The sequence below is a fragment of the Passer montanus genome, unplaced genomic scaffold (assembly GCF_014805655.1).
Source record: "Passer montanus isolate IOZ18808 unplaced genomic scaffold, ASM1480565v1 scaffold24, whole genome shotgun sequence".
NCBI lineage: Eukaryota > Metazoa > Chordata > Aves > Passeriformes > Passeridae > Passer > Passer montanus.
In genome coordinates, this window is record NW_024367037.1 from 11597844 (window position 1) to 11621580 (window position 23737).

Below are 23737 nucleotides of genomic sequence, written 5' to 3' on the forward strand. Positions count from 1 at the left end.
ATGAAGTCTCTTTTTTGCAGGGTTCCACAGAGAAGAAATGTGTTCAAACAGGCATGGAAAACAATCCAAAACAAAAAATTAAACACACCCAAATCTGTTCACTAGTAATCTTGAGATGCACTTAACCATGTAACACTTTTCTCATTCTAATATCATGGTACTTGGTGTCTCTGTTTCAAACAAGATCATTTTCCTGCAATTTTTGCTCATCCCTGGGCATTTTTCTTTAATATTCCATAAAATGAATGTTGTGGAATAAAAATAAAAAGGAACATAATAATCTATCTTTACATGGTGAATTCTTGAATCTCACTTTTCTTCCTGCAGTTTTCTTTTCTTTCTTACAAAAACTCTCTTTTTTTAAAATTTAATGCTACTTATGTGTTAGAAAAAGTGTTAGTTTTGAGGAAGTCAACTTTCAAAGTTGTCTTGAAGTGGTTAGCCTTCTAAAAACAGAATGCAAAATCCTCAGCTTGTGTGCGGAACTCGGATAACCAGGTGCCAAACTTTCTCCAGCAACACCCAGCACAAAAATGAATGGAGAAGTGCCTTCAGCTGCTCAGTTACTGCTGGTGATTTTCATGCCCAGCCTGCTGAGCTTTATGTACAATTGCAGCAGAAGTACGCAAAACTAAAGCACCCATTTGCATTTAGAACCAAAGCGTGCCTTTTCATGTCTTTGCCTTGGCATTTTACTGCCTGATGTGTACACAAACATGATATCTGAGCATATCAATAATCAGAAGTTGAAAAGGATAAGCATGCATTTTGAGGCTGAGCTTTTTCTCAGTACCTCAGCTGATTTTAGGGCATGAAAAGGAGAAAGGCAATTGCACTCAGAGGAGTACAGAACATCATGTGCTGGACAGTAAGATTTTTAGGCAGATTTCAGGCTACAAACTTAATTTCTTCCCTGATTTCTTACTAACAAGCATACATTATCATGCAGGGACAACCTGACTCCAGTGATCTGGCAGGTAAGGTTTAGTAATTGAAACATACTTAACCTGTATATGCAGTTATTAATAATGGATATTATTAATGGTCTTTAATTCAATTTATTGTCCAGAAAACAGTGAAGCTGCCTGATAGGCTTTAGTTCCTCAATTCTGTCCTAGACAGTGCTCTCTAGAAGGCTGGCAGGGGTGGTCTTTCAGCACTGGGCAAAGCACAAGGTTCCCTGGAGTCAAAATGAAAAGCTAAGGACATCCTGAGATTCAGGAGGTGGCCCTCAGTGTGGGAAATCACCTTTGGGTATGTCAGGGTTTGGGTGAAGGGCAATCAATTTTCCCCACAGCAGAACAGCACTGTGCTTTGCATGGGTAGTTGAAAAGGTATTGACAACATGCCAGTTTTTGGCTACTGCCAAGCACTGCTGGCACAGCATCAGCGCTTCTCTCCAACATTTCCCACACAGATGGGCAAGATCTTGGGAGGAAGCACAGCCAGAACAATGGACCCAAACGGACCAAAGAGATACTCCATGCTATAGGGCATCTGCTCAGACATAAAACCTAAGAGAAAGGCAGGGCTTAGAGTGGGGGAGTGGGCATTTCCTATTTACAACCTTTGCCTTCTGAAGCAACTGCTATTTGAACTGAAGCCCTGCTTCCCAGGAAGCAGCCAGGCATTTCCATAAGGAATAAGATCTGTTTTTTTGCATTGCTTGGCATGCATGTGACCCTCAGTTTTACTTTCATAAACTGCTCTTATTTGAACCACAAGGTTTTGTCCATCTTATTTTATCACACTGTCCTGCTGAAGAGGGGGTGATAGACTGGCTTGGTGGGCACCTTGCACTAGCCAAGGACTACCTACCACACAGAGGAAAAGTCAAAAATAGTAGGAAAATTAGAGAAAAGGTCTAACGCTGCAAAGAAAGAAGTCTGAATTCTTGTGTCAAAATATAGAAGCATGTAGGTATAAGAATTATTGGCAGATTAGACCATTTGATCGGGTCAAAAATTTGTACCCTTTTGATGTAGTCTAACAGCTATTTCTTAGAGCATTTCTCTGGACAAATATTCAGTCGTGAAAAGTCCAGTTCAGCTCCCTAGCTAAAATGATTATAGAAATAACAAATGTCAATTATTTGGCCCACTGTATAGCACTGAAGTCAGGATACTCCAGGAACAAATACCATGACTACAAAACCATACTAAAAAAAAAGAAAATTAACTCACCAGTTCTCATATTAGATCACTGAAGATCCTGACTGATTCAGTGTTGCTCATTGTGGCACTGGTAAATGTTCTCCCTCTAGGATAGGCACATTTCTCCCAAATCCTTGCCCACAAACTTTAAATGAGCAAACTGAAGAAGCCACACTGAATTTGGCTGTTGAACAAAAACACTACTAACTTTTCATCACTTGTATTTCAAATGTGCTAAGCAGAAGTACATTTTGTAAGAAGCCTAAGATGGATGTTTTTTCCTTGAAAAAAGATTCACATTACACATATTATGATCTTTCGAGGGTGAACATACTTCATTTGTTGTGACATCTACGGATGATTACTAGTCTCAACAAGTGTTAAGGGCATCAGAGAGTTAGCCCATTGCTCTGCAAAACCTTGCACTCTTAACTTCTTTCAAAGAGAAATATAACTGAAGATTCATATTGCTAGAAGAAGAAAGTGATACACCAGAGAAGGGAAAAAAACCCCAACACAACAAAATAAAAAAGCACCCCAGCCGATAGTGAAGATTAAAGACTACATAGAAAAATCTGTTATGGAATAATACTAAGTACAAACATAGGTCCTTGTTTGGAAACACAGGTACATGTATTCCAAAATGCCAAGTCATTCCTACACTTTAAGGATATTAAATTGTTGAGGAATCTATTCAGTGTAGGTAGCTGGGTAAGCAGCTGCAGTGGGAGCTGCAGACTGAGCTCTGGGTGGGAAGCCCAGGCCACCCTTTGCATAACAAAGGTCAGAGGGACCTTGCCAAGCATTCACACATTAAGAGTAGGAAATTAAAGGAGAGGTTCTTCTAAGGTGTTGTATTTCTTTTGCTGTTCAAAAAATTTTAATTTTCTTGAAAAATATTTCAGCACATTTTTACTTTTTAAAAGGGTAGTCTAAAATGTGTTGCAGTAATGTGAGAAGCTTAGTTTTAATAATTTTATATCAACATGACTTTTCAATTTCATAGTGCTTTCTAACTGCACATGTAGAAAGCTATGAAGAAAAAATAGGTATTTAAATTTTTCAGGGTTTTTTAAAATAATAATTTTAATAATACATGATCTTGTAAACCTACTACATTTACTGTTATATAATTTTAAATTAATAATGTGTGCTTTCTGAATAGTACCACCTTAACTAAAGACATCTAGATAATTATTTTTAAAGTTAATTTCAGGATCCATTTTTTATTTGGAGCTTCCATTTTTGCTGCAAGATATATTTTCACTCTTTCTACTATTTCATACAAAGACAAATGAGACTAACGTTTTGATTCCCATTCAAATGTAGTGCTTTAAAACATACACCTCACAAAAATACAGGTCTTGTCAAAGAAAATGCAGAATATTTTTCAGCATAAGTAATTAAAAACCTCAAAATCACAGAGTCAAGTGAAGATGAAATACACCGATGGAAACATTTACAGTAAACAAGGCTCTTGGGAGCAAAAGCTCATACTCTCATTACCTGCCTCCATCTTGAAGAGTTCCAAACAGAATCAGTGGGTAAAATCTGACTCACCTTCTGAATAGTTATGACTCCCTCCTGGGTGTCTTTGTCAACAGAAACTTTGAATACTCCCAAACCATCGCCATCCACAATCTTGTACTCCATTTCAGCATTAGGTCCAACATCTGCATCTGCAGCTTTTATTCTGGCCACCACAGAAGCCACTGGCAAGGACTCTGGAACATTATACTGATATGATCCTGCAAAATTTAAAAATTTAATGAATTCAGAGTCTTCTGTGACTGAAAGTCAAAAAAAAAATCTAGCTTTCTTAAATCTACATTCCTTAAAATCATGTGCCAGAACATTTACTCAAGCTACAAGAAAAGATTCTTCAGTTTTGAAACCGAATTGCCCTTTTTTGCTAGTTTTCTTTGTGATAGACTCTAAGTACAACAGGCATAACTTCTTCATATGACAAGAGAAGTACAAAGCAAAGATGCAAAAATAAAATTCAAAACTTAAATACAAATCATTATGTGAGTCCCTGATAATGCAGTTTTCCTTTCTTTACCAGAAAAGAGGAAAGAAAAGCTAGTAAGTAAAATAATATCAATATAAAAACTTATTATTCTATAGTTTATATCTTGATTAGGCAGTTCACAATCTGAATATCACTAGAAACTAATATATATTAATTTCTTTAATGGTAAGTGCACCATCTTGAGAATTCTATCTTTTTTTATTTGAGCACAAAATGATATATATGCTGTCAAAAGGCTATCAGAGTGCATTCTGTAGCCAATAACACCTTCACCTTCAAAAACAACTTCAGTTATTCTATTATTATTTCAAGCAGTTGGTGGCTTGAAATAACAGGAAATCTATTATGTACAGATCTATTTTTTCCATCGTTGGAGGTGAGGCTGGAGATGACATGAATATATCCTTCATATTACTTTCTATGTTACCACATTTTTTTGGTTTTTTTATTAATAAAAAAAGCACCCCAGACAGAACATTATGAATAAACTGAGCTCTTCTGGTTTGAGCACACTATGAATAAACTGAGCTCTTCTGGTTTGAGCATACAGCTGTGTGCACGATTCTTTAGGTTAGGATGAGAGCCACCTTGGTCAAAGAAATCAAATGGAGGGAAGGTGACTTCTCAGCTCTTTGGTATTTAACTCTTTAGGAAACACTGTAAGCACGTGACAATGCCAAAGGAGTACGAAGGATTAAAGAATTCTGAAGCTGAGGTGGAAAGACCTAAATGTCCCTGCTGCTGTACACCATTTTAACTGATCTGGTATGCATGAGACAAAGAAAAACAATGCTTGCTAAATAACAATAATATTAATAATAGTAATAATAGCAATATAGTCTTGCGGTCAGTGTTTAACAAAGAACATGGAAAATAAGCACTTTTTGTTTAGAAATAGCACTGTGTGTAAAGAAAGTAGCAGTGTTTAGGAATAATATTATGAGTCACATATTTACAAAGTAACTTACTGCGTGGGAAGCGGGGCGGGTTGTCGTTAACATCAGTCAGGGTGACAGTTACAGATGTAGTCCCTGACAATCCCCCATTCTGCCCAACCATGTCCTTTGCTTGGATAACTAACAGGTACTGGTCCTTGGCTTCTCTGTCCATATTCGGAAGGGCAGTCTTGATAACACCTGCAGGAAGACAAGATGTCAAATATCACACAAGCAAAAAAATGCTACTTTAAAAGCTGAGTTTGCCTTTAAAAGGAACAGCGGATCAGTGATTGCAGCAAGAGTGGAATGAATTAATTCCAATACTAATACAACAGGGTGTGACTAGGATTGCACTGACGTACCATAAGCTTAGTTTAAATAGTCACCAAACCCACCAATTTTTATTTACTGAGTAATACCATGCATGATTGTGATTTTCAAGTATCTTCTCCCTGAACTAGTCTTCAAAATGTCTTGAGTAACACTTCCTTCCCTGGAAGATATAAACTTCTGTATTTGATTTCCCACTCTTTTAGAGCTAGGAAGAACAGAATATTCTGCATTCATTTTTTAAAGTCTAAGATCAAGATTCATTTCACTATCTTATGGATGACCATTCAAGACATTAACTCTTGCCAATACCCATAACATGCCACACTTTGTGGATATATGAAATTATCTTATTTTGCCCTACATTTGGTTTACCAATATCCATTTCTAAATCATTGGCATAATTAAGAGATTTTTTTATTTAGTAATGAAACACTTAAATATGTGAAATAGCTTTTGTTATATCCATTTGAGGATCTGCATAATTGATTAATTTGTAATTAATTGATATTAAATGAAAACTAGAAGAAAATTCCGTGTTTCATTCTTTCAGCTCTGTTGATATGCATCAAAAAAATAAATATGCCTTCTCAAAATAGGATGATTTTATGAATATTTCATGCCCAGTACATAATACAGCTGCTAACCCTGATTTCCAGAGAGGCAGCCGTTTGCTCCTCCAGCACTTAGTGTCAGCAATAAAAGAAATATAAACAAACTAAATAAAGAAGAGGCACATTGGGACACATATCTTTTCATATGCTATTTGTTGAATGTTTGCTTAGAGTTTTATTTCTTTTTTCCCTTATGAATGTTGGACTTGCCATTAATCAGCTTTGGGTTGAAACATTTATTTCACCAACAGACTGCCTGGTACTATTTCACCCATTTTACAAGATGTGTAAAAATACAATTAATATACAATTTAATAATGTTATTGTTTCTACCTTGCTTTTCTTGGCACGCTTGTTTTTCTGTCATAGTTAAATTACCAGGCAAAGTTACCCAATCATTTGGATGCAAACTGTCATGCACGCAGGAAATTTGAGTATTACATCAAAGTGATGAAAATGTGTGCAAACATTTCAGTCTGAATTCTTCAAGATTTTTATTTAGCAGAAACTACCACATTATTGTTCAAGGGCTGCCTGCAGTCATCATGACAACATACATGGTGTATAAGCACACATGGAGAGGGAGAAAGAGAAATAGAGAGAAAACCACTATGAATCATACTCATTGGGAGGAAAAGGACAGTGCTATATATCCCTGCTGAGCATGGATTTGTTGCAATATGGAGATAATTATATTAGTTATTTCTGAAAATGTAGATGTTGCTAAATAGAGTGTGACTTTTTGGTCACAATATTGGGACTCAGGTCTGATTTGCATCACAGATTTTTCATTATTAAAATGGTGATATTTTTTCTCTTTTGTCTCAGCTTGGTTATATCCAAAATGAAGATTATAACTCTTCTCCTTGTAAGAGTAAGTGAAGGCTCAAGCTCTAAACTGAAATGAGCAGACCAAAAACCGCTTTCCTGCATTATGAAATGATCCAGTGGAATGGGCAATATTTATTAAAATAACAGAGGATTAAAAGTTGCATTTGGTTGTGGCTTTAAAATATTCACAAAATTTCAAGAAAATTGTAAAAACAAAGTTTCACCAGCAATATGCTTTGAAAGTGGCAGCAAAATATTATCCAATAAGCATAAGAATCACAGTGTTTTCTTCAAATTACTAAAGAAGGAATTCATTTTCCACAACAAAACTTCAGTTTGAAAAGTAGAATAGAGAGTAATTGAGCCTTAAATCTATTCTTATGGAACCTGGCTACGTGACATTTAGGTATTTCTAAAATCTGAAAAAAATGTTCAATGAATTTTGAAATTTTCATTGATAAGAGAGATGAAAATGGGCAGCAGACCAAGTAGCTCATAGATTAAAAAGACAATAAATTCTATTCCTGCAAAGTCTGTTTATTACATAGCTCAGACATGTGGCTTTACTAATCTATTCTAAACAATAAGAGATTAAAATATCAATAAAACCTGAATGTATTCAATTAACAAAGAGGTCATATTAAGTTCCTAGCAAGTCTTAATGCATATTTTTTCTCTTTTTCTCAGAATTACTGCAAAGGGTTTATGCAAATTTACCTGTTTTGGGCTCCACAGAGAAGTAAGGCTGTCCTTGCAATATGCTGTAAACAACTCGAGCACTGTTGCCATAAGTGGGATCATCTGCATCCGTGGCTGTCACTTGAACCACAGAGGTACCTGTAAAATGTTTGAAGGACTGTTGCACATGAAAGATAGAAGAATCTGAACTACACATACTCTATATGCTGTGCCAGTATATATCTGGAACAGGGTGAGGTGGCTTTTTCACAACTGTTCATCATTTCCATGCTGACTCTGTTTAGTGTATCTGGTTCTATTTGATAGTATCAGCTACTACAGAATTCCATCTTCCCAAACAGTCACAAGCACTGACTCACAGCAGTACAAACCGTCTCACTCATTAGCTCCTGCTCTCTATCTCTGCCTTTGCCTGGTGGAGGATATGTCAGCAAAATGTCAGTAATGATGGTGAAGCCTGAAGTCTGTTTGAGTATGAAATACAGTATTAGTGGTTTTCCTTTTAAGAGACATCTGCTTGCTGAAATTGTAATAACTCATTAGAAATTCAAACATATATACATATATATGTTGTTGCAAATTTTGATAAATGTACACAAAATTATTGTTAGCCTATAAAATTATTTACTGCTTCATAAAGAGATGGCTGAAGATTTTTTTTTCTCATCTCAGAGAAAACCTGGTGAAAGTGGTCTCAAAATTCCTTTAAAAAGCAGTAATTTCCCTCAATAATCTGCAATACTATTTTCCTTCAATATATCTGCAATATCAATTGCAGTAATCTATTGTATAAAGATTACTCGAGCAAAAAATGTCTCTTTTTGAACAGGAATAAGAAAGAAAAATTTATAACTGGCTAATAAGAATGTTATGTTTTGTGAGGACCTCATTCTGCATCCAGCTCCTCTTCATTATGTTCCCCATGTCAGTTCCCATTTGTTTTGTTCTAGACAGCAGCTGTCATGGTGTATGCCGAGATCAGAATAAAATAACACTTGGGATCCAGGGCCTTGGCCATGGTCACCACCCTTTGATAGACAGAAAAGATTATTTTTTCTCACTGGCAGATTGTTTGTAACTGTTCAACTTCCATTGAACAGCCCAGGGACCCATTTGGAGGTGAGATTGCAAATTAATATTGTAGTATTTTGGCAGATGCCCAGTAAAGGTCTTCAAGAGAGGATCAGATTGCTTCATAGACTTTGTTTAGACACACAATTAGAGAAAAACATTTGCTAAACACAATGTTCATGTTCTGAAAGGACATGTTTTTGACATGTGAAAATGAGACCAGCAAGCCTTGAAATCACTTTTTAAGAACAAACTGCAATAGCAAGTGTCCGGGGTGAAGTTAAAGTAAATAGTATACTGGTCAGTTTTACTGGAATTTTCAGGAAATGGGAGAAAGCTCTGAAGTTCTTTTTATCTTATATAGGACATCACCCATCCATGTTCCTCATCTTTTCTATTTTCAGTTAAGTAGAACATCATAAATGGAGCCTGGGACTAGGCTGAAAGTTTGCAGAAAGGATTATGTATGGCCCTCCATAAAATGGAACAGACTGCAAAGGATGGGTCCTGCTTGACAGAATTCTGACCAGAAATGATCATTTGTAAAACAAATTTATTGTGGTTATGGCCTAGTTAGCCCACATTCCTGATCTCTGTTCCTGAAGTATCCATGACAAAGTAGTATGGCTGCAATTCTATTTAAATGTATTTTTTCTGTCTTGTGACTGGCCTAATATTTTTGGACAGGGAAGAGGTTCTTCCCAACCTGAAATTTCACATGCAACTATTAAGTAGATGGGAAGTTTAAAAAGAAAATTGCTAGTTTATCCATCAAGTCATGTATCAGTTTTATGATTTAAAATACATCCATTTTCTGTACACCAGTAGCTAAGAGCTTTGATTACATGTGTCAAACTGATTTTACAGATTGCTCTATAATGTAATTTCATACAGGGACCTATTTTAAACTTGCCAAAGTCTATCCAGCTTTTGAGAACAAGGGTATCTTAATGACTGTTTGACATCCTGTGTTCTTTGTGAAAGCCAGGCTTACCACATTTACAAAGTCACTAAGCCCTGCCAATGAAGCTTACAATGTCTGCAAATATTGGCAAAAGTGCTTATAAACCTCTCACACAGTTATGTCTTTTCCCCTGCTCTTGCTGCCTTCAAGGGCCCCAGACCAATACAAGATCAAAGAAATTACAAGCTCTGCAATCTCAGCAAAGACATTTTCAAAATGCTGCAAGTTTAGAAATGCTTGTTTGCTGTAAAAATCTATTGATGTAGCAAACAAACCCTCTACATTTCAGGAGATGAATAAAGTTGTTATCTGAGTTTGATTGTCTCTCTCCTAAAACATATGAATCCTTCAGAAAAGGGTGTTTTTTAAGCAGAAATTCTAACATCAAATCTTTCTGCAATAATTCCATTTAAATGTAATCAGTAACTAAAAAATAATTATACTTTTACAGTCCTTCTGTGATAATCAACTTCTTCAAAACATCACTAGGAGAAAGATCTAAAACTCATGATATTGTCATTATTTCTTTATTAATTGCACACACACACACAAAAAAGAGCTTTTGACACCCCCTGCTCAGAGGGAGATTTCTGCACAATATTTTTTTCAAGAATATGCAAGATAACAGAAGGTATTCTAATTATGTGAAAAGTCCTATGTGTAGGAAATCTGTTCCAAGGAAACAAAATGCACAGAAAGATCTGTATTTGAGGATTTCCAGAGATTTCTTCCAGAAGAAGCAGATTGCTTTTGAAGAACTGGAATTCCTTCAGAGTAGGATACTTGCCATGTACTTCTGTCCTAATCTTTCTGCAATGGATTGAGGTTAAATTACTTACTTCCCTTTTAAAAAGACCACAAATCATAAAGTTGTGTGGATACTTATGGATAGTAAATAAATCTAAAAGTGTGAGGAAAAATGGGTAGTTGCATTGTAGTTCCAAGTACATCACCTTAGAAGAGTTTGTGTTCCTGCACTGAAATTGTCATCCTTGTATCCGTGAACGTTTTGCCTTACCCTCTAGCAGAGACAGTCAGCTGCCATGTCTGCATCCAAGGTTAGGATTTACAGGCAACAGGGACAGTCAACAAATGATACCACACCTTTACTCCATCCAACAAAATGAGTGTTCCAATAAATCTTGTTTAGTTGCCATTGTTCAGAGCCCTGGAGTGCAAGTGTAGACAGGACAGTGACCCTACCCCAAACTTTCATTTAGTGTCTTAATATAAACTGCAGCTTTGCAACCGTAACTTAAAATATTACTTACAGTTTGTGTATTTTGTATGGGTTGAAAAAAGAAACATGCGTTATTTATTTTAAAAATAGCTTTGTCATTTAAGTGTGGATTCCTCTAAAATTATTTTTCTCTACAGTTGTGTCTTTTTAACAAAACTTGGATATCAATTCATTAAAAGGAATTCTACATGTAACAACAACATAAACTTTTTCAGCAATTGTAGCAAGGACTGAGAAAAAATCTGTGCTGCTTATCAAAATGTTCCACATTATTTTTTTTTTTGCTAGTAGTTTGTTACAGACTTAATTATGTGTGACTGGTACAGATTCCTGGTTTTATTTTGCAGAAATTTTAAGATCATTTGTAACATAATACCTATGAGATTTAATAGAGATTACTAAATTACAGTAATCTCAGAATTTGACCTATTAACTCCAATATTAAGGTAAAAGGATGGGAGGATATTTGCAGAGAGGACCTTGTATTTAGAATGCAATTTGTACTTAAATTTAGCCAAGTCAAGGCTCAACAATATTCCTGACACACCACAGAGATTAAACTTTTCCATGATAGGAAAAGAAAAAGCTAAACCGCTTGGTGAAAATTGAGATCCTTCAAAGGGATCCATTTTGATTTTAGAAGCCTCTACAGAGCTTTTTAGAAAGCTTGCTAGTAACTTGCATTGTATTTTATGCAAATTTTGAAATAACGTTTTATAAGAAATGATTCTGTTTTAATATTTATAAGAAATTATTTCTGTTTTAATATTGGTGAGATCATTCAAAATAAAACTGGTTTCTAAAACTAAAATAATTTAACAAATGCATAATTTTTAAACTTCACATACTCTTATCAAATGAATTTTAGCCACATTAACAAATTAAAAATAGAACTTTAAGGCAGTCAGTTATTAAATTATTAATTTATATCAATTAACGATGTGTACTACGTCTAACACACAAAACCATTCCATGATGGCATCTTATCTTTACATGGTATTAGCTCCTACTAAAAACATTAAATACCTTTACTATCAAGTTATCCAGAATTCCTGCATGATCTTTATGTACAATCCAGACTGGTTCTGCTCAGTACCTGCTGGTATTTCTATTCTTCCACCACCAGGTCTCACCCACAGCTGATGCCACAAGGCTTCCACAGCCTTTCCCTTCCAGGAGTGGGAATGGGGAGAGTCAGAACCCTCTTCAGCTCCTCCCTCCCCTGCCACAGCCTCATTATGTTGCCTTCACTTGGGGAAAAAACTCAAGAATGGTCCCAGCTAAGCAGCAAGGTCAGACAAAGGCAAGCAGAGGTGGCTTGTGCTTGGAGAGAGACACTTCATGCAGACTCTCAAAGCCCACTACACACTGTATCAAAGATGTAAGCCTGATACAGTGCTTTTGCTTTCTTTACGTTGTTATATAATTCAGATATTTCTATCCATCTCAGTCAGGGGTAATAAATGGCAAGGGAGATATTTGCTGTGCCGGGTAACAAGCAAGGCTGTTGATATGGCTGGAGAGCAGAGAAGATTAAACAAACCAAAACTATGTTGGGAAGTGGAATTCTTCTCCCTACTTCCCCTGGTTATAACTCAAACAGACCAGTATCCTTTTGTTTCAAATATTATGCTGCTCAGTTTTTTAAGTACCAGATACACTTTAAAAAATAGGACAAAAACAAATCCTTATGCTTTTCAGATAAGCCATATCTTTGGGGGTTTTGCCATGAATAGATTTATAAGCCATCAAGATATTTACTCAGTTCAGGATAATCAATATAATTGGGCCTGACCCAAATATAATTTAAACCTGACCTCAAGTCATTTCAAATAAAAGAAGAGATTGACTTCAATTAGCCTTAGATCAAGTCCAAAAATATTTGTCAAACAAAATACAGAACCATTATACTTGCATAACCAGTCTGTAGGTTAAAGGTTATAGTTTTCCTAGTTTCATAGTTAATTTGGGTTTATAATCCTGTGATCTCTTTCATTTCCTTTAATATCCAATTAAAAATCCTTGTAATGGATACAATTTTAAACAAAATAGGAGAGAGATACTTTGTATCTCCTTAATATTTCATGGATGCTCTAGGTGATTAATTAAAAATTATGTTATGTGAATAAAGTATGAATTGCTGTAACTATGTAAGACAAAATGCGACAAAGTATGACAGAGTGTGACAAAGGAATTTAATGTTAATCCTTAACTGTGTAACAGTGCAGTATTTGCTAGGTGTGTGATACTAACTGTGAAGATGTTTAAAATGTGCAGTTTCAGGAAGTTCATGAATCTGAAACCACCTTTAGTTGACACAAATTTCACATTTTAATGTGAATTAAAATTTTAATGTGAACACAAAATTTTAATGTGAACACAAAAACACTAGTCTCAGTTAATCATTTTGCATAATACTTACCTGAATCAAAAATACATTTGGTGTTGCATAGTCCGTGTGGGAGAAAATATCTTTTACTCCTTTATAATGTAAAGATTCAACAAAATATGCAAAGAAGCTCATTTTGAAAAATAGCCCTTGTATTCTCCACTGCACACAGTGCACTCCTCATAGATTGATTTCCAATATAGTTTTGGAACAAATGGAGCATAGGTAGGAGTAGAGCATGGGTTTGTACATGTAGGTAAACCTCATATATCTGTAGTAGTTCTCTGTACATCAATATGCCAGTGCAAGAAAAGACAGAGGTGATAAATGCAAAAGTGAAATATGGAGATAATTTCTTTTCAGGTCATAAGACAAAAGTGAAAAAAAAACTAATAGTTTTTGCATGCTACATCTTACTTAAATAATCTTATTCTAAAGTAAAGGGGTAACTTAATTAAGAAAAAAAGCAGATGTATTTTAGCACAACATATTTTTGAAGTGTATTATTTAGGTTTTACAGTCTTAGATTATCTGTTGTCTAGATTTTTTCAAAATTCAGAATTAAAAAGTTCCCAGCAAAATATCAGAACTTCATCTCCTCCCTGTAACTCTGCAAAAGCTGTGGTGTGTCTTTCTTCCAAGCCAATATTAGCTCTTCAACCATCCACATAGTGCCCGAGTGACAACAAATGCCAAGTATCAATGAGAAATAGTGTCTATGTTCACTGCTTAGTAAAATAAATGTATAGAAAACTCATTAGCAATATTTTACTTATTTTCTATTGACTTCTAAGCTGATTTTCAAATATATAAGCAATGTTTGCTACTGAGTGCTGCAGGGCACTTAGGTAGGGAAGATTCTTTTTCTCTCTAGCTCAAATTTAGATGCATTGTTTAACATTCAAAAACACAGGAGATCATACTGAGGAAACTATATAAAATTTTATGCTCAGCCTTACTTTAAGAGTACCACATTTTAATATGGTTTAAAATCAGTTAAGCAAAGAAAATATTTCAGTAACCACAGAACTCGCTCAGGTTGAAGTGGGCCTTCCCATATACACATTTGTAGTAAAATAAGTTTTTATATTTTGTTTTGTTAGTTTTTTTCCTTCTTGTTTTTGGTTGGTTGGTTGGGGTTTTTTGTGCTTGCATTTATAACTTCATCTTAAAGTAACATTTACCAAAACAACTCTGGGCCAAGCCTTTATCTGGTCTGAGTCAGCTTTCAAAGGAACAGTGGCACCTGACAATGAATGAGCATTTGGTCACCTTATAATGAAGAGATAGTGATTTTGATTTTGAAATTCTTCCCTAATTCAAATTCAGGAAAAATCAGAATTTTTTAGCTTCCAACAAAGGGTCTGAGGCATCTAAGACCCATTCTTCTCTGATTTCAGTAGAACTTCGAACTATCTCAAGTTGTACCCCAGTTCCTGCTGCTTGCCTATATTCCCCAGAAAATGGGATTTCAGTGTAAGAAAAAAATATCCATTAAACTATTATTAAAATGTGCAAAACTTACAAAAAAGATTATGCTATTCACCAGCAGGAACTTGAAGAGTTTGTTATGAACAGACCCTATCTAAATGAAATTATAAATTATAACCTTTGAGTACCATAACATAGGTGTGAAACTTATCACTGTTAATAGGGATTATAAAACAAAGCCTCTGGGCCCTGGAATGAGAAATGCACCATAAAATGGCTGAATCCTTGCATAGCTGTTTGAGTTTCACAACATTTTTGAAAGGGTAAATACTTAATGCAGCATGTTATTTCCAGTTTAGTCTTGAAATAGCTAACTGTTGCAGGTGCCTCATAGATAATTAAGTAGCTTATTGTGAAACAGTAAAAAATAATGAAACTTTTAAAAAGGCAATAGGAACAAATTTCCCACAACACCGACAGTGTATTTTGCACTTACCCACAGGAGACATCTCAGGAACTCCAGCAGTGTAGGGACCATCCAGAAATTTTGGCTCATTGTCATTGATGTCCTGAATCTTAATGACGAACTCAGACTCTGGCTCCACAGGTTTATTAGTCAGCCTATCTAGAGCTTGTGCTCGGAGCGTGTAGTAGGCCTGCTCTTCTCGATCCAGCCTTTTTGTAGCATGAATATCCCCCGTGTTCTCATCAATAATGAAAATGGAACTTGCCCCTTCGCCTGACAAGATGTATTTGATGGAACCATCTCCTTTATCAACATCAGAGTGAAGCTGGTGAAAAATTGATGAGAGATGAGATTAACTTACAAGAGAGTCAGTGGCATGGAGATATGTAAAAAAAATAATTCCTGTGTTGAGCACTAGTACATGAAATTTTATTGTTCCTGGAAATATAAGCTCAATGTTCATCACACACAGCGTGTATGTGACCATTAGAATCTGTAAAACTGCTCCTTTAAGCACAAAAACTTCATTCTTTCCTGCAAAAAATATCACTCCTCTCATGCCAGATTTTTACATAGGCAAACACATGCACACCTATGATCATAACCATGACATTATTCCTATCAGAATTTAATCACATTGCTCACTTCAGCCTAAAATCCTTCTGAAGGATGAGACTTCAAACAAATGGTAATATAAACTTCACGTCAGTGTGTGTTTGCTCTTGTGTGTATTTATGTATTTTCTCAGTGTTTACTGTGGAGACCAGTAAAATGTGTTAAATGTTCCTCATGAGGGAAAGCAGCAGGGAAGGTATTGATCTCTTCACTCTCGTGACCAGTGACAGAATTCAAGAGAATTTCATGAAGCTAAGTCAGGGGAGGTTTAGGTTGGATAGCAGGAAAGTTTTCAACAAGAGGGTGGTTGGGCACTGCAGCAGGCTCCCCAGGGAAGTGGTCACAGCACCAAGCCTGGCAGAGTTCAAGAAGCATTTGGACAATGCTCTCAGGCACTTGGTGTGATTCTTGTGGTTTCTTGTTCAAAGCCATGGGTTGGTCTTCATTATCTTAATGGGTCCCTTCCAGCTCCGCAAATTCTATGATCCTAGTAGAATGTACTGGTTGATCAGCTGCTCACTACTATCTGATGGGCCTGTAACTTCAATTCTTCACTTCTATATCTTCCTTTTCATTATCTAATTACAGAAAAATGCGGACTCAGAAAGACCAAGGTGTCCTGGCACTTTTGGAAGCACACAGCATTGAAGGCCAGGTGCAGTTCCCCTGAGACTAGTTGTGGCAGGCACACAAGAAATACACTGCAGTAGGCCAAAACGTATCTTCTATTAGAAATGCAAGATAGATTTACAGAAAGAAATTTTTTTCCTCATCACTCAAGGTATTTTAACTTACTGAGCAAGATTCCAAGGTTTTCTAGCTCTTTTATGTTCACCAAGTTTCATCTTCCTGTTACAGAACACAGACTCAAACACCTCTTACATACTTCTCAAACTTGCATCAAGACTGTAATTGATCTGGATGTCATATTATAGTAACACACACATATGATATATTTAATACTGTACAAGTGAAAATAATATCAGTAAAATTTAAAGTATTTTCTTGCTTGTTGAAAGTGCATTAATTTGTAAAGCCCTGAAGACAGTGTTAAATATGCTTGGGTTTTTCTATCTCATATATTCTTTGTAGCCGTCCTAATTCTATGTTATCTTGAGTTTGGAGGTACGGCGTTCACTGTCATCATCATCATCATCACAATTTCCATCCCTAATTTTTTTCTCTCTGTTAGGAGTATCACTGTGACAGTATTTGCTTCCCAAATACATGCAGAAAATTGTTATCTTGGGTATGACTTAGCACAGCTGCAAAATCTTTTCCTATTTCAGCAGGGAAGTATTCATGCTTAGTTTTGAATTTTTCAGCTGGATAAAAAGCTGCCTATTTCTTACACATTATTTCACTTACACTGTTTAGATATCTCATACTTATGCAATTACAGTGCACTTCTCTCTTTTAAGACAGAAATGGAATCTGGAGCTTTGGACTGGATTAGAAAAACTGAATTATGGTATCTAAATCAGATTAGCTACATTATTCTGAAATATGGTTCATCCTTATTCTGCTGCTACCTAAATCCAGAGACACCTAAACAAGCCTAAGATTTCTTTGATGGAGTTCCCCAAACAATTAAAGCCCTACTTCTCTGCACACTCAGGAATAAACAATGCTGACACTGTGAGCAGGCAGGTAAAATGTGTCTCACATTCAGGCTCTTTCGAGATCCACAGCACTGAGTATTCCTCAGTTCCAATGACTGGGGTTTATTGAAGAAACCATACCTCTGTTCAATGCACACATCTGACAGCTGGGGCTTTCAATGCTTTTTCAAACTTGAGTGGAAGAAGTATCCATCTTCCCTACAGAGGAGCACTGGCCTGTGCAAGTAAGAATCTGTCTAACTTGTCTTTAATTTTATTTGACCTTTTTTTCCTTCCTCTTTTCTTTCTCTAATACCTGCTTCAGGGTGCATGTCTCCTGTGTGCTACAGAGGAACTGTGTGTGTTTCCCTTCACAGCCAGAATCCTACAGTCTAGACTGACATGCTGAACATCACATTACACAAGGACTGAGGTTATGGGATACAAGGATTTCATGCCTCTGTCTTTCTTAAGGGATACTGTTTTCTCCATACCCCATATTATAGCTGGTCTTTCTGTGGTGCCTGAGACTCTCACATTCTCCCTGTAAAGGCTGTTCCACCTTTTCTGGCATACTTTAGGATGGATGCTGGATGAGAGAAAAGCAGAGGACACCAGCATACCCAGCATTTCATCAGCAGAGCAGTTTTTGGAATGTTAGAGATGTACAAGCAAATCTCTTCAAGCAGAGAAAGGAAAGTTTCCACATCTCAGCTGCTGAGAGCAGCACAGCACTGTCCCCTGGGTATGGAGCTGAGCCCATCAGCACATTACAATGGTCTCAAACTGCAGGGCTGCACAGCCTACCTTTTACCTTGTATCTGCACCCAGCCCTATCCCAAATGACTAATCACCACTGCTTTGAAAAAAAATTAAAAAAAGACCTTCAGGGGAGAGGCCAGTAAATCCTTGAAGATGCACTGAGCAAGGCTTTCACATCCCAGGGAAAGGAGAAATTCTGTAGCTTCAGCATTTCCCATTTGCTCACTCAGTGGCTTACTGATTAACAACACATTGTTCTTTAAGGAGTTCCACTTTGAGGTCCATAAATCTCCTCATGGATTGCACTACAGTGGCTGGTGACCTGGAGTGAAATGCTGAGCAGAAGCCACTTTTTGGAACGATGCCTTGGTAAGAAAACTGCTACCACATGGATTAGTAAAGTGATTAGTGAGTACCTTTGTTATTCCAAGGTTAAGGCTCTGGAACTGCAGACTTCTTTGCATCTTTTATTAAAACTTTGTTCTACTAAGTATTTAAAAACTGTGCTGGCCCATGCTCAGATTAATAATGTACCATTCTCTACCTACTTAACCCCAGGAAGGTGATATAGCTCAAGATTTAGTTTATCTTTGGCACTATGGAACAATCAATTCAGTGTAAAGCACTCTAAAGAGATTTTTTTTTCAACACTTTTATATGCTTTTTAGAGGAGATCTGAGAAAGCTTAAAAGTACAGTGCAAGAGAAGAATGAAAAAAAAGAAAAAGAAGTGCTTTGCTGAAAATATTGAGAATTTTGATGCAGTTTTCATGTCACTTATATTCCAGTTTCATACAATGTAATTCTTCCATACAGTGATCTTCAAAGTCATTAATGCAGAGGCATTGAGGCTTTGCAACTATGAACAAAATTTTTTAATTTGAATGTCCCGTATCATATTCACAGCTCTGCTACTACCAAACATGACTGCAAACTACCTGTTGTTCCAGCTATTTAATTCCTACATTGTAGGAATTGAGAAGTACAATTTTCTGTATAATATTGGCTTTAGAAAATACTTTTTATATTTTTTGTTGTCAGGTTTTCTTGTTTGTTTTTGTTGTTGTTTTGGAGTATTCTTTGTCCCTTTTTAATGGAAGAAATATATTAAGTAATAAGACCTGGGATTTTCATTAGTTCTTGTTATTAATTTGGCAACAATATATAGAATGATATTAGTTCTCAGCACAGTAGTACTTTACAGGAAGGTTCCAGAAAGCATCTATAGCCATGCCATCTGCTAGCTTGTCTTTCAAACCTCCCACTTTCTACAGGGCCATTCTTGTAGGAGACAGAACTGCAGCTCAATCTGCAGCTGCACATGGGGACTATGACTTCAGAAGCAGAGAGGCTCAAGACAAAGTCACTTTCAAATTCTTGTTTCAAGAGACATGGAGGATTCACAGATTTACTGGGTAAACCTCATCTGGTTCCATTCTGGGTCATTCCAGACAATTCCTCTTTCAGAATCAGTTTACCATAGATATTGTAAATAAAACACCACATTTTCAGAAAGAGGAATGATAGAGACAATTGTATGCTTCCAATTAATTTCATCCATTGCCACCTCCACACAATATCTATGACAGTGACTCTCCAGTTTGCCTTGCCTTTCAACTTGGCTTATTTTCAGTATAAGTTTCATGATCCAATTCTTGTACGCTGATCCTGTAGCTTTTTCATTACATACTGCATACATTTAACATGAAGATTCTAAGAGTTATGGATTTGGGTGATCCATGCATATACAAGAGTACATGAGAACAGGAAAGGGAAGAAACAATCCTCTAGAGAGAGATTACATATTTTTTTTTACCAGGAGGATAACTTTTGATGTGCTAGGAAAGTTAGCAGAGAGCAAACAGATCTAATAATAAAAGCCACATAAGCCTTATTGAAGCAGAGGGACAATGCACATAAAAAGTGAACTTTTGTCTTGTTCTTTAGAAGATAATTTATTGTTGACTCTGAACTCAAGCTAAAAAAGCACTTAATCTCTTTAGGCTCTCAGTTTTAGAAAATATTTGCTGGATATGTGTGAGAGAAGGAAGCAGTCAGCTTCACTAAAGAGCAAAGGTGCTATTACCTTAACTTTTGATAAACCCATTTTTTTTCTTTTTTTTCTTTTTTTTTTTTTTTGGCTTACACGCAAGTAGCTTAGTCCAGGGTCTCCCCTTATGCATTTATGTTTATGTGGACTTTCAGGCTGATGATTACCAATACTCAACAATTTCTAGACATTGCCTATGTTAACATCTGTACAATCAAAGGTGATCTCCTTTTGTATCACTTGCCATTAAAGTACTAAAGCACTATTTCCAACAGAGAAGGAGTCTTATTATTCTTAGTAAGAAGAGATACTGCACTGCATTATTAAAAGCATTTAAAGTACTAAAAGCAGCTTATCTGGCCACTACTCATCTCTTGTATGTCTGAATGGGAGGTTTGCTCTTTTTCTGATTTTCAGTTCAGGCTCCTTTAACCCAGGCGCAATGTTCATATGCCTCTCTGATTTCTCTTCCCTAAAGATCTATCTTTGCTTTTGTTTCTCTCTGTACCAGCATGGTTAATGATTCATTACAGAGTCTATAGATTATTGGTGAAGAAGAAAATCGAAGGGAGAACATGAGTGAGGAGCTGGTGGTTTTTTGACACTAGGAGAATGACAGAGGCAATGGAGAGAAAGGTATGCTTCAATACAATCTAGCTGCATTCCTCTCTAAGACCATAGGAAATATGTTCTCCTTTGCAGAACTGAAAAGTTTTCTTAAGGAGGATTTGCCTTGTCTGCATCCCTTCCTTTCTCTCTATGAAATTAACTAGAAAGGGAGGAGAGGAATGAAAATTGCCTCCTCTGCCTCCTCCTCATGCCCTGTGCAACATCATTGTTATTTGTGATATGAAACTGGCACAACTGAAGCTTTATTTCTACCTCCTCACAAAATGAAAGGAAGCACTAAGAATCAAAAACAACCATGAAAAAGGAAAAAAAATAAAAAAATAAAAAAAAAGAACTCCAAGCCAGAAGCAATCTTCTTGTCCATTTTATAACCACAATTTACTATCACAAAACAACTGAGAATAGATTGTGGGAAGAATAAACTTATTTCATGCCATCTTCTTACCTTTGTCCTTTCTGGGAAGACTTAAAAAGGGTATATAAAGATTAAGCATGTTATTTCTAAACGGTTAAAGAAAGCTGGTGATTTGAAACAAAACCACAATTTTTCCATTTCTATTAATTTTGGACATCACAACAGCCAGGTTCTTAAAACTGCTGTTCTTGGATTTTCTTGGAGTCCATATTTACTGTGGTTACACATACAAAATTTTCAAATCCCCTTTCCCCTTAGATTATCATTGTTAGTATGTATTTTGTGATGACTCATATAGTACTAGATGTTTATAGGGGATTTATCTACTTTTTTTTTTTTTTTAATTTAATGTAACGCTATATTTCTCAACTATCAGGATAACTAAGGATTCATTGCTGGTGCTTTGGAACAATTTCAATGCAAATAGTAACAAATATTTAAAATTCAACCTAGACAATGTAGTTAACATTTCAGTAAAATCTAATGTGCACACACACCATGTTTCTGCATTGTCTAAGGGCTTCACAAACACATTCGTTACTAATAGGATCATTGTTTTCAGAGGGAGCCATGAAACTATCATTCTTGTAAACTGAAACCATATTTCAGTATCAACAGCCTAAGACATCTTTTTAAATTTATCTTTCAGTCTGATTACAGAAGTCATGAGGGAAAGAAAAAGATTCCTCAACATTTTATTGATGTCAGCAAAGGCCTGTGATTCATATAATTGACTTTATACCCAGGCACCAGTGAAAGTATTATTCAGTAGGTAATGATTTTCTTATAAAAGTCTATTCTCCAAGAAATGTTGAGAAAGTGATAAAGGAGTTCCTGGAGGGCTTTTGTTTGCTTTTGCTTTTATTAATTTATGTAAAACTATAGTATAGGCCTAGGCTGAGAAGGAAATATGCTGGTTTACATTCTGTGCTTTCAGCATAACAGATAATACTGAGGACAAGAGATCAAGTCAATATAAACGGCTATACCCAAAACTCCAACACGTTTAATTAGAGTTTGAACAGAAGGAATATGCTTGTAATGCTGCCAGAGTTTCCTTGTCTCAGCAATGCTGTCAGCATAGTAGGGAACCAGCACAGACAACGGTGTCACTGTGGCACAATTTGCCATGTTGACGTACTGGCAATTTCATGCACTGTTTTGTTGCCTTCAGACTTGCTCTTTGTCAGGCAAGTGCAGAGACAGTCATGAGGGAATACAACAAGGTCTCATGCTGCAGACCAAAGTTTAACCATGTTATATTTATTTAACACAAGAAGCTGGTGACAGGGTTGCTAAAACTCTGGTCAGCCCAGACAAGACATCTCTCCTGACTTGATTTAAAATATCCAAAACCAGTGTCTGGAGTGCTCAGAGCTGACCAAAGACCTAAGAACTTCTGAGATAATTGAGGTCCAGGACATTTCAGATATCTTTTCACATTCAGCACTGACCCTACAGGCTGCCTGAACTCAGACTGCCTCTGAATCATATTTTGTTTTGACACAGGTAATACTAGAGTCCTATGACTGACCACAAGGCAGATATATATCTGCCCAAGATCACCACAAATGCAATGAGGTCATCAGAAATTACCTATCAAATGAACACACTTCAGATTCAAGGTAAAACCAAGGCACATCCTTTTGGGAGTATCAGTTTTCATCCCACAGATTGCCCTCATTAGTCCTCCTGCAGTCAAAATGTATGACATTTGGTGTAATTTGAACCTTCAAGACCTTCATATTCAACAGTATATAAAGCCAGTGAGAATAAAGCTTTGTCTACAATTAAGGTATTCAGTCGTTATGAAGAAAACAGAGGATGAGGCAAAATAAATACAAATGTTTAACAGGACAGGCAGGAAAAAAAACCCCAGAAAACAAAAAACAAATATAAGGTAAAAATATTCACAAACCAAAGCCAAAGTGAATGAGAACATGGATACATCTGAAGTGCAAGAATAGTACTTCAGAGTAATAACTATCAGCATCTTCTTTTCATACACTGCTTAATGCAACAGCAATTTAAAAAGATGATTACCTAAATCTGGTCAATTGTCATTTTACTAAGGATGTGCAATAGCACTGCTCCAAGTGTATGGGGAAAAAAAAAAAAGGTAAAAAAATAAAAAAAAAAAGAAGTTGAAATTTAAATTGCCATTGGTTTTCAAGTCCTGAAACCAGAGGATAAAATAAACATGATTAATGGGCTGGGAGAGTAGCATAATTGTCAGCTGACTTTGAATGACTAGGTATTTTTCTTTAAAAACCCCTCAAACAATCCTTATTTCTGCTGTTAATGCAGTTTTTGAACTCCTTCTTTTCTGTTACAGAATGCATGTTTCTTTACCTAAGAAACTAAAATAGTAAGCGTTTGTGTTAATTTACTTATGTTCTTCTATCAGCAAATGTGGAATAAGCAGTTGGGTTTTACTATTCCCTCCTTCCTCTGTATTGTTGCCAAAAATAAAATTTCAGAGATACTGGTGGAAGAGTTTAGTTAAA

At 36.0% G+C, this 23737-nt stretch overlaps 1 protein-coding gene across 2 annotated transcripts in view; it reads right to left on the reverse strand.

Moving 5' to 3' along the window:
- LOC120503046 (cadherin-7) overlaps positions 1–23737 on the reverse strand; it is an 86899-nt gene that overhangs the window by 27590 nt on the left and 35572 nt on the right. For both annotated transcript variants that reach the window (XM_039711177.1, XM_039711176.1), the window contains 4 exons: positions 15189–15483; positions 7616–7735; positions 5154–5321; positions 3714–3901 (listed from right to left, as the gene is read on the reverse strand). In XM_039711177.1, the coding sequence (XP_039567111.1) occupies positions 3714–3901; positions 5154–5321; positions 7616–7735; positions 15189–15483 (771 nt within the window). The remainder of the gene's footprint in view (positions 1–3713; positions 3902–5153; positions 5322–7615; positions 7736–15188; positions 15484–23737) is intronic.